Source organism: Maniola jurtina, chromosome 17 (genome assembly GCF_905333055.1).
Source record: "Maniola jurtina chromosome 17, ilManJurt1.1, whole genome shotgun sequence".
NCBI lineage: Eukaryota > Metazoa > Arthropoda > Insecta > Lepidoptera > Nymphalidae > Maniola > Maniola jurtina.
Genome location: NC_060045.1, coordinates 7,931,074 through 7,943,652, shown reverse-complemented (window position 1 = coordinate 7,943,652; position 12,579 = coordinate 7,931,074). Strand labels below are relative to the sequence as shown.

At 34.9% G+C, this 12,579-nt stretch overlaps 1 protein-coding gene across 2 annotated transcripts in view; it reads left to right on the top strand.

The window, feature by feature from the left end:
• LOC123873603 (cGMP-dependent protein kinase, isozyme 2 forms cD4/T1/T3A/T3B) overlaps nt 1–12,579 on the top strand; it is a 160,068-nt gene that overhangs the window by 52,362 nt on the left and 95,127 nt on the right. For both annotated transcript variants that reach the window (XM_045918491.1, XM_045918492.1), the window contains exon 2: nt 9,416–10,137. In XM_045918491.1, the coding sequence (XP_045774447.1) occupies nt 9,656–10,137 (482 nt within the window). In that variant the 5' untranslated portion in view covers nt 9,416–9,655. The remainder of the gene's footprint in view (nt 1–9,415; nt 10,138–12,579) is intronic.

Sequence of the window (12,579 nt, the reverse complement as noted above, 5' to 3'; positions counted from 1 at the left end):
TTTATTTACAGTAGTTATTTTAACTGCCTGTCATAAGTCAATTCTGTTCGACGACACGGCATAGGAATTTCTGAACTCACTTTGCAATTTAAGTAGCGTGATTAATATTCTTTTATATGTACGCGAAATGTTTTCCTAGAGGGTCGTAACTCGTAAGGCTTGAAAATCGGACTATTTTTAGCTCCGGAGTTAGGTTTCGATGCTGCAGCGTTCCAAATTCAGAGTTCCGGAGTTTCGCAGCTTCATTGAAAAAATTGAATGTGATCAAATACTGCGTTCGATTTGAAAAGTCAAGAAAGATTATATGAAATAAACAAATCAATTAAAAAAAATGAAGATAACTAGAATTGGATTTTTATCCTATTTCATATTAAACTAGATGTCGCCCGCGACTTCGTCCGCGTGGATTTAAGTTTTTTGAAATCCCGTGGGAACTCTTTGATTTTCCGGGATAAAAAGTAGCCTATGTGCTAATCCTGGATATTATCTATCTCTCCATTCCAAATTTCAGCCAAATCCGTCCAGTAGTTTTTGCGTGAAGGAGTAACAAACATACACACACACACACACACATACAAACTTTCACCTTTATAATATTAGTGTGATATACAATTTATGAAGATTCTGTACCGCATGTAACCTATGAAAAAGTCCGACTTATTTCTAAAATATGTAAATCGAAACTCCGGTTATGTTCAAGACAACTCCGGTTTTACAAACGAACCTGTAATCTTTCGAAGCTCCGGAGTTACACCAAAACCGGAATTCCGGAGCTCAAGCCCCAAACGGAAGTTAATGACTAAAGCAACAATAAACTTATAGGTACGCAACAGGTGTTTTACTCATTATTTTTTATTGCTGGGTTATTGGGTGATTGCGATCTTACAGTCACCTAAGAAATGTTTTAAAAGAACCTGAGAAATGTCTGTTTTTTTTTTGGTGAAACATATCAATGACGATAATAATTGTGCAATTGATGTCCGATCTCATCTAATAAACTATAGTATCCATAGAATTAATAAATACTAGTACGTAGTATAATTAATACTTGCTAAATCCATCATAGTATCAATTTGACCGTGGATGAGGTTTGCAATGGAACTGGCTCTTATAAAATAATACTAGATGATGCCCGCGACTCCGTTCGCGTGGATTTAGGTTTATTTAAAAATCCCATGGGAACTCTTTGCTTTTCCGGGATAAAAAGTCGTCTATGTGCTAATCCAGGATACTATCTATCTTCATGCCAAATTTCATCCAAATCCGTCAAGTAGTTTTTGCGTGAAGGAGTTACAAACATACATACACAGTACACACACACACACACACACACATACACACAAACTTTTGCCTTTATAATGCCAAAATATGAGTGCAAAAGTGTGTTGGACAACGGAACAACGGATGACATGATTTTTGCATGGGTATAATTAGAGACCTGGAAAGTGGCATAGGCTGAAAAACCTAAATCCAAGCGAAGTACAATAGCTATATAATAATTAATACGTAATACAAATATTTGAAAAATGTAATTATTTTTTATTTCAGAATATCAGCTACAGATCCAATTATTTTATAGAGTTCATTGCACTTTTTATTAATAAATGATATTAATTAATCTCGTATTATTTGTCAGTTGTCGATAAAAATTATAGGTACCTAGATATAATTGCAAAAAAATGATACTAAAGAAATCTGTTAAGCGTTTTTTCTCCTCCAATTAACTTAATTTCACAAAATTGCACAGGCCAACTTTTCGTCCTTAATTTTTTATGCAAACATTACAGAGTTGAGGTAATTGTTTCATTGACATAATTTTATTGTGAGCGACGCGCGGCGCACGCATGAGTTCTCTTATCTCGATGCTCATTCGACAATTCAGCGGTCTTCTTTATCTTAGCCCATGTTATCTGTCGCTGAAATGATCGATTCATCACACTAATATTATAAAGGCGAAAGTTTGTATGTGTGTGTGTGTGTGTGTGTGTGTGTGTGTGTGTGTGTGTGTGTATGTTTGTTACTCCTTCACGCAAAAACTACTGGACGGATTTGGCTGAAATTCGGAATGGAGATAGATAATATCCTGGATTAGCACATAGGCTACTTTTTATCCCGGAAAATCAAAGAGTTCCCACGGGATTTCGAAAACCCTAAATCCACGCGGACGAAGTCGCGGGCGTAAGCTAGTGTACTCATAATTTAAAATTTAAATGAATGTACATTGTACATTTGTAACTGAATTGAAATTTTCCCCATCGGAGAAACGCGAAGGATATTTCAGCTTTAACTAAACCGATTTTGATAATACACGTCGTGGTCAACCTATGAGGCCACCAATTGTAATTCTAATTTTGTTTCTAATTTAATTTTGTTGTTTATTGTTCTACTTGTATGTCTTTCTTTTTATGATGGGGTAAAATAAAGCATATTTCATTAATTCATTCATTTAAATAGGTCTGTAACTACTCGTATTTGTTGTCTGTGCTAAACAGTTTGATTCTCTTCCTCGCTTGCTCCAAGAAGTTTGGTCGGAAGTTTGGTCCAAGGTTTACTAAGTAGAAACTTCTTGTCGTGGCGTTGTGACAAGGTGTAATTGGGTATAGCTTCATGATTTTATATACCTAGAACCTAGTTTATAGGTTGACCTTAAATCGCTTTAATTTCTAATAATCCTTTCTTAGTAGCGATCAACGTTATTGAGAAAAAGTTTCTAAATCCGTCTTTTTGTATCCGAGCTGTAGTCAGTCAGTTTATCATTTTAAATGTACCGATGTTGACAAATCACGAATAAAATGACTTTAGTAGGGTCCTAGAAAAGCACAGTTGAAAATATGCTTTTGTTTGTAGAGATCATGTAGAGATGAATTTCGAACCGCGACCTTTCCAAATCCTTCAACCTTTTGACATTTAGTTTCATTTTGTGTGTTTAAGCGATTGTGTTCATATTATGAGCTTTTTGTAGTATATATAAGCTCATTTAAGCTTATTCTTGAACTAACTTTACTTAATGTAGTGATGATTATAATATTTCACCCACAATTATTATAACCACCCACTGGAACTATGTAAATGTAGAGCAGGAACACCCACTTTGATAAGTAGGGTGAGGTCATGTTGAACATGACCTTTACAATCAAGGTGTTTTAAAGTTCCTATCCATTGTAAGTGGGTAAATTAAGATACAGACTTTTTAGGATTCCGTAGTAAAAAAAGAAACCTAAGAAGTCACCTACAGTTTCATCCAGTCAATTTTAAAAATTGGCTTTCAGTGGGGACTGCCGACAGAAGTGAAAACTTTTTTTTCCTCTCTCATCTGGCTTTACAAAGATTAGCCAATGTCAAGTTTGTAGCTATTTGTAACAAGTTAGTTAAACTATACAAGTATGGACCCCGTCTGTGCCGGCGCTCGCCGACATACGCACGGCACCCCCTTAGAGCGCTTTCCAGTCAGTTTTAACAAAAAAAACACTCCGAAAAGGCAGAGCACGCCCGCCAGCTAACACCAACACAGACGAAGTCAAAGTGAAAACTTAAAACTAAGAATCAACAATTATTTTTTTTTGGATTTTCAAATCAATTATAGTATCAATAATTAAAATTTCATAATTTCTAAATTAAAACCATTACAACTTTATTATTTAGGTCATTTAAAGACCACGATTTTTTTTTTGATTCAATAAGTACTTTATTGTTTCAAATCATTCAAGAGCGTTGTGTAACTAAGTACGCAAAACAAGACACACCCTTCTCTTTGGGTCGGGGGTTAAAAACGTATCTCAGCCGAGGTTGTTTCTATGACCTGCACAAATCTTCTTAAATATTGCAACTTGAGAGTGAACTAGCTATATTTTGTTTAGTGATCATTGTACATAGAACGTCATGGAAAATTCACGATCCATGTTAGGACTGCACTGTGGGGGTCGGACATTGAATATATTTATATTCCGCGTTTATTTGGTCGTGGTAATGAAAACTGTTGCCATTATTATTGGCTGAGTGCCGCGTTTGTCGCCTTCGAGTTATTTTCTCATAGTCTTTGTTTGTACAGTTGACTGAGCCGTTTAGGTGGTATAGGTAAATGAAAAAACTCGTAACACTATTCAGACTTCAGGGGTCTAGATTTAATTCGGAGCTTTTTTTTTATAAAAATTATTATTAACCATGCTAATAATGACTAATATTCCCCTTTCCCCTCCAACTAAGCGCAAAGCTGAGTTAGAAGTAGGTACGACAATAGTACAACGGGTGGGGTTTGAACCGCCAACGTTTCGGAATTCAGTCCGCTCCTCAACCGTTGAGCTATTGAGGCTTTTCGTTTCTGTAACTTTTTGTACGATTCATGTTATCATATAAGGCCCCGTTTATTCAACTAGGTGTCTGATGCTCGCGATCTCATCCACGATTTTTAAAAATAACGAGAAAGCTTTTCGATTTTCCGGGATTACAAGTAGTATAGGTACCTACCATATGCCCGTCTCCGGGGCGCAAAGTAGGTATCTCTAAACCAAATTCCATTTTCAAAACTTTTCATGGAGTCGCTTTATTGGCGCCTGATCTATAAGGCTCTTTTACTTGATCGACCAATCTAAATTAATTAAGAGGAAAACACTGAGAAATTGGAAACTGTTCAATGTGAAACTTGGGGGCCTTTGATAATATTCGGTCTTTAAAATAGTTGATTGTAGTTTATTGCTAAGCTAAATTTTACATTGGCGTTAGTTTATCAATAAATCAAAAGCAAAAATAATAATTTATACACACCTGAGTAACTATTTAGCGCGTGGTGTACGCCTGTCACCAACTAATAAGTTACATTTACAAGTATTGCGTAAGCTTTGATTCGTGTGGATTCATTCGTACACTACAATTTCGACGCTCCATGTAGATTAGTAACCAGACTAACTAAGATTAAACAAGAAATATGTACCTATAGTAAATACCTAGGATTGTGGTTTTTAAGAATTTACCATCTAAAAGCATTTTTCAATTTAATATTACCTTCAATTAAACATATTTCACTCAAAATATGTAGTATTTTTTCATTTACAAATAATAATTATCGTGGCATTGCTTTTTTAATTTTTGTTTTGCAAACCACGTATTATATTATAATTACACGTATATTGAATTTTAAATATTATCTTTGCTTTTTAATTCAACACAAAATGTACCTACATGATAAAGTAGTAGTAACTTTTTCTCAAATTTATTTATTTATAGATAAAATACATAAATTACGCAAATAAAACTACTAAGATAATCATGAATATTAATTTATGTTTAGGTATACATTTTATTCTCGTTATATTGAATGTCAAAAATAATTTTGGATATGATATTAAAATAGCAAAACCTGATGGGGCTTTCAATTTCTATATTCATGTTACATAATAGTAATTAGGTAATTAATTAACATATTATTTTAATTTAATCTGTTTCATATAATTTTTGAAAGTATACGTTGATACCGATATAATTTTTAAAAATTTTAAAAGCGAGCCTATTTTTAACCCCCGACCCAAAAAGAGGGGTGTTATAAGTTTGACGTGTGTATCTGTGTATCTGAGTATCTGTGTATCTGTCTGTGGCATCGTAGCTCCTAAACTAATGAACCGATTTTAATTTAGTTTTTTTTTTTGTTTGAAAGGTGGCTTGATCGAGAGTGTTCTTAGCTATAATCCAAGAAAATTCGTTCAGCCGTTTGAAAGATATCAGCTCTTTTCTAGTTACTGTAACCTTGTAGTTGGGGGTGTTATAAATTTTAAATTTACACTTGTGATAAAAGTAATTGTGATTTTCTTGATCTTATAGCTACTTTTTCGCGATCAATATAATATATTATACCTTACCGTATATTTTTACTGTTCCGTCGTCCAGTATTCGATGACAAAACGGAATGTAATTTTTTTACGGAACGATATTGTTTACTGTATACAGAATACTGTGCCATGTGTGAAGTCGCTCATACAACTACATACGCCATCGACGAAAAAAAAACGTACACGATAAAACGGAACAGTAAAACGGAGACATGTGTGAACCGGCCGTTATAAGTCAAAGATTCGTAACATGTAGCACGGATGTACGGTTATAAATGGATCAATAGCATTCATCATTTGACATCTGTCGCCGGTATCGTCATTATAATGATAGAGATCCACTGACAACGCTATGCGAAGAGTATAATTGACAGGATAATAGGTAAATTACTACCATTACAATCTTATAATTTATTTCTGAACAAGAGCGGCTTCGCCCGCGTGGATTTCGGTTTTTGTTAAATCCCGTAGGAACTCTTTGATTTTCCGGGATAAAAAGTAGCCTACGTCCTTCCCCGGGACGTATCCCAAGTGTGTACCAAATTACATTAAAATCGGTTCAGCGGTTGGGTCGGGAAAATACAGATAGACAGACAGACAATCTGACAGACATACACACTTTCACATTTATAATATTAGTATGGATATAATACATATATTAATCAAATCGTTTGCGAAAGAAAATCTAGACTAATATTATAAAGAGGGAAAATTTGCAAGTTATTTGTAGTCTTATTCATCTAAATAAGATTCTAATATTTCCTGTTTTAAAATCGATTGATCGTGAGATATATCGAAGGTACTAAAAAATAGGACTTGCAGGACACTTACCCGGATAAAGACTTTTTTATAAAGTTATTTATTATATTCAAACAAATACATTGCACTTAGCTAATAATATATACCCAACTAACCAATATAAACGATATACTAGATATATTATGTACAAATTATAGTCAAATCAAAATGCTTTTAAAAAATGATTTAGTAACTATCATTCATAATGTAATATTATCAATGATAGTTATATACTAAATTATTTTAGTCGCATAGTATCGCTTTCGCTACGTAACATACTCGTACATCTTATGGACAGGTTGTTTAGTGAATTTAAAGGTCTAACATTTTCAATGGAAAATTTGTCAGCACGTGCCAGTATGATTTAATATCGTTAAGGCTAATTAATGCAACGATTTGGATGTCGTTATTGAATGACTAATAAATAATAAGATCGTCGGTGCAAGCGTACCTACCTACTTAGTACTCTTTTATAGCATTACCAAATGATGCCCGCGACTTCGTCTATGTGAATTTAGGTTTTTTAGAGCTACTTTTTCTTTAGAACTACTTAATTTTTCGGGGATAAAAGTAGCCTATGTCCGTCTCCGGAATGCAACTACTTACCTCTGTAAGTACCTTTCGTCAAAATCGGATGGACCATGAAAATCTAGCAGACAGGGACACTAGGTGAAAGTTTGTGTTTATGTTTGTACGTTTGTTACTCTTTGACGCAATAACTACTTAGAATAGACATACAACCCCGGATTAACACATAGGCAACTTTTTATTCCAGAAAGTTAAAAGGCTCTTACGGGATTTTTAAAATCCGCATGAACGAAGTCGCGGGCACTAAGTATGGATATTTTATATTTTTAAATGTAAACGAGACAATAAAATAAGCCATATTAGCATTTTGTGGAGTATAACAATTAATTTAAATATTACTAAGTATTTTATTATGTAAAGATGCTTAAGACTACGAAATAAACTAAAAATAATTATATTATTAAAAAAAACATAATTTTATGTCCTGTTGGCTAATATGATACAGGTTTACTAATTTATTGGATAGAATCAGGCGTTACTTTGCGGAAGTTCATGTTTAGCATGTTTAGCAAGTTCGGATTATAGCAAAATTATTTTGCTATAATCCGCCAACAGAATAAATCTGTATGGTCAAACATGCAGTTACAAGCTAAGCACCGCTTCCCTCCCCAACCAAGCAATAAAGCCAAGTTCCCAAGCAAGCACTGCCACCACCACTCACATGCACCACCACACAAGACTTTTCCACTACTCTCGACGCACGTTTCGCCCCGACACCGGAGCATCCTCAGGAGATTTAGACTTTACAATGCTGTTACATAGTTTTTTTTAAACTAACTTGGGGTAACTTGGAAGGGTTATGGCATTGGACCCATACCCCTATAATCAGTTTCTAAAACCAAAACGCTAATGGCATGGTTTTGCCACTAGAGTGGTGATTAGCCACGGCCGAAAACTCCCACCAGACAGAAAAATATCCTTGAATATGAATATTTAACCCAGAATCCCTTTCAAGCTTTACTCCGACGTAATAAAATACTATCTGATAGTACCTTGTGTTGTGTCAATTCTGAGGATTATAAGATTAGATAGCCAGCATCATGTGGCCAGTGTGGTATCTACCTCTCAATCAGGTGATCAACAGCACCTATTGCCATACAAATAAGCTTGATATCCCTTTCACAGTTGATAAAGTAATTGCAGCCTTATCTGTTCCAAATCACTTCAGAAATACGACGAAATATGTCTTTTAATTTAAATATAGCTTTTTAAATAAAATGAAATGAAAAATCAAAATAAAGAGCTCATATCGCTATTGAAAATTAAAATTTGAAATAGGTACAAAAGGAGAAAATGATTGACAGAGAAGCGATCGATAGAATAATATCATTATAACCATTTTATAAAATGTGAAAGTGTTTTGAATAAAATATTTAGCTGTAAAGAAGTTCTGTCGGTGTTTAAAAAAAAAATTGCCCTAATTTTTTACCATTCGTCATTACCTTACTATGTATGAGGGTTCACACAGTAATGACGAATGGTGAAAAATTAGAGCGCCTTATCAAACCAGCTGAATGCTATATTTAGTTTGTGTAGACTGATATTATGATTAATAACATAATCAGAGAACAGTCTAATCAAATAATTATTTTGCTTATAGATTAAGTACACATTTTTTTGCGTAAATGTCTTATCGTAAATTATTAAAATGTTTATAAAAATGTGCTAGGCCTTTGTTTATTAACAACAACACATTGAAAGGTCAGACTACATAATATCATGAAGCACCCAGAATTTGAAGGTACATACCTACCTAAGCAGACAAAACTGCTGTTTTCTTAAACTTATCTTGAATGTTAAAGGTTATCTCAAGTATAGTTTGATCATATAAAAGTTTCAGGAAAACCGACTCATACTAGATAGAGATTCATCATACATGCATGACAATCAAGTTTTGGATAACATTTGAAACTCTTATGGTATGGAAAATTTCATCATTATTAGATGTTTTATACTTAATTTAGAGTACACGGGTAGAGACACGGAAAACAGCTAATCTTGCTATAATATTTTTAAACCCTATCAAACACATATGATAACACACAGGTAATTCGAATACAGATTTTACACTAATTACCCACTTTACGACAGGTAATACGATGAGATAATATAATAAATGCTTCCATTAGATAAAAAAAATGCGTCACAAATATACCAATGTTTATTTTGATAAATAGATGATAGTGTAATGAGAAAAATATTATTTGCAGGGCGTCACCGAGGCACGCGGGGCTAAACGCGGCGAGTAGGACGGCGTATCACTACACCGTCCGTCCGCGCTCGCGCCGCACGACTCGCATTCACACACGCATCCTGCAGGCTGCAGCTCCCTCTGTGCAAGCCAAGTGACTGTAAACCGTTACACCAGCCAGTGTTCAAACGTGGACCTTATTAACCCAAGTGCGATAGTAATCCCTAGTGATTCTGTGCAGTGCTCGGTAGCCGAGTGAATGCGCGTCTGTTTCGATACCCTCTGCTTCGGATCGTCACAGCGAGCAGCTGGTGACGATGAGCCGAGGGCCGTAGTGCATACTGGAGGAGGAGCGCTTACCGTGGCGCCCACTGTCAACGGTGATAGACGTGCGTTAGACGAGACGTATCGAGAGGAGTTAAATGGTATAATGGGGACTCCTAGCGCGATGAATTCAGACGAAAATTGTGTTGCTAATGCGACTGTGACGAGCGACATGCAGCCGCTCATAGAGCGGATACGGGAGCTGGAAGCGCTTTTGAAGCAGCGCGACCAGGAGATGCTGGAGTTGCGCTCGCAGCTGGACAAGTTGCAGAGCGTATTCCCGTACCAGCAATATGCGAGGGGATCCAGAGGTCCCAGGAAGCAGCGGGCTCAGGGTATCTCTGCCGAACCGCAGACGAGCTCGTCGCTTCAGGATCTGGCGCATCAGACGTTCCCGATCTACGACAAAAGCGAAACGTAAGTACAATTTCTTTCTTATCGCTACACAATCGTAAGTGGTTATTGACTTCAATTGTTTTCACAATGTGCATACAATATCTTTGCAGTATTGAATGATGGTTATCTGGTTATCATTCAATACTCAATATTTTGCTGTATGATTAGTTCGTGTAACACATTAATAAGTTCAAAGTTTCATTAAAAAGTTTCAAGTTCAAGTTTAAGCTGAGGCTTCAACTTGAACGCTCATAGCTCAACGGTTACACGAATGGACTGAACCCCGAAAGGTCGGCGGTTCAAACACCACCCGTTGCACTATTGTCGTACCCACTCCGAGCACAAGCTTTACGCTTAGTTGGAGGGGAAAGGGGAATGTTAGTCATGGTTAAAATGGCTAATATTCTTTTTTTTTTAAGTTTCATTTCAAAGAACCATACCTATATGCATAGGTATGGGTATACCTAGCATACCACCAAATAACCGTGTAAACTACCGACAACTGTGCCGCCAAGAGAATTAGCGTTTCGGTACGATGCCGTGTAGAAACCAAAGATGTATGGGATTAATGAAAATTGCCATACCCCTTCCAGGTTAGCCCGCTTCTATCTTAGGCTGTATCATCACTTATCGTCAGGTGAAATTGCAGTCAAGGTCTAACTTGGAACTGAATAAAAAAAACCTTTTTCATAGATAACTTAGAGATACGTGTTTTGAAATTGAACCTCCTAAGTTTCTGATTTTACAGTATTTTAATAGAAATAATATCGTTGCTGCAGATATGCCTTTGCTATGATATTAGAAATCATAAATGGCGATCTTTAATTGGCAATATAGCCAATGTCAAATAATAAATGTTTATCATATCAAGACGTATTAATACTGCAGGAAATGAAAAGAAAACTCGCTTTAATAGCCTTAAGAAGCGGTTTTACTATGATTTAATTACTGTTCCATTAATTAACAAAAAGGCATTTTATTTATAACATAATTATCTTAAACAGATTTCTATATAACAGCCGTTAATATCTTCTATTTGCCTTAACCAAAGTTAGTAATATATAGAAATTAATTTTACATGGCGTATATAACATTCGCGCTCAGTGATGAAGAAGACAGAAAATACAAAACGCGCAAGAGTAGTAGAGTTAACGCTCTACAAACCTAACTCAAGTGTCGTTGTTCTAAGTATTCTGTTCTTGTAACGTTCTTCTTTTTTAAAATAACATAATATACCTAATATTACCGATATATCACGAAGCCCTAAAGTCTACAAACATGGATAGAGATCTGAAAATTTTGTTTCCTCAGTATGTTTGTTATACTCAACCATATGAAAATTGGTATAAAATAAAAATAATTAAATTTTTTATGCTAGCTATTAGCTATCCGAGTCAATACAATATTAAAATTCACGTGGTTTCAGCTGGGGTCAACAATTTTATGTGTGAATATTGTTTTTTTTTTTTTTTTGTAATTTTGAATAATACTTTTTTTTTTTAATTTGAAAAACAAAAGTTATGACATCAAAAACAGTTTTATCACGTCGGTATTGTTACTTACGAGACGGCCCTGCGTTTAACAATCGACGCATAGCAGCTCTAATGTTAGTTTGATGAATGTTGGGTTCGCCGTAATTTTCGTATGTATCATCGTTATCCTTAGGTATATCAATAAAACCGTCATCTTGTTCCCCTTGATTACTTCTTCGTGAGAACACTTACCTTCTATATTATCCTTTCAATACGAGTATGCCACTGGTTCACTCAATACATAAATAATTTGGTTTTATCCTCGGAGAACCATCGATTTTATCATATTTTTATAATTTTTATGATAGTGTTGTTTCCCTACACTTCAAGGAAAATCATCATTTTTAAATACTTATCAAAAATTGCGAAACCGGGAGGATTTTATCATATTTAATTAACTTTACACAACTTTAATATAGACACTATAATGATATTTTTATGTTCTCTTGTAACGATTTACTCGTAATTAGATATCATATATAACAATTACATATAACACACAAGTAAGGATATCTAAGTATAAGTATACCTAGAAATTCTTTTCATCAGATTTTTCAAATCGTCATCATCATCATCGCCAATAGACAGATAGCTGGATATATAGGTCTTGTAGGGATTTCCACTTCGATCTTGCGCCTCACGAATCCAGCAACTAACTAACTAAACTAACCCTGCGACTTGTTTGATGTCGTCTGTCCACCTAGTCGAGGATCTTCTAACACTGCACCTTCCAGTTCGAAGTCGCTATTCCAGTAGGTACCTTAGGAGTTGGAATGGCATCCCGACGTCTATGGATAATACAGTTCTAATAAAAAAAAAACACTCTTAATATCTATATTTCCATTACATACCTACGATATTAAATATATTAAATGTTCTGAAAAGTTCGAATATCTCATAATTTGCAAATAATCAGAAAACTAAACAGAAT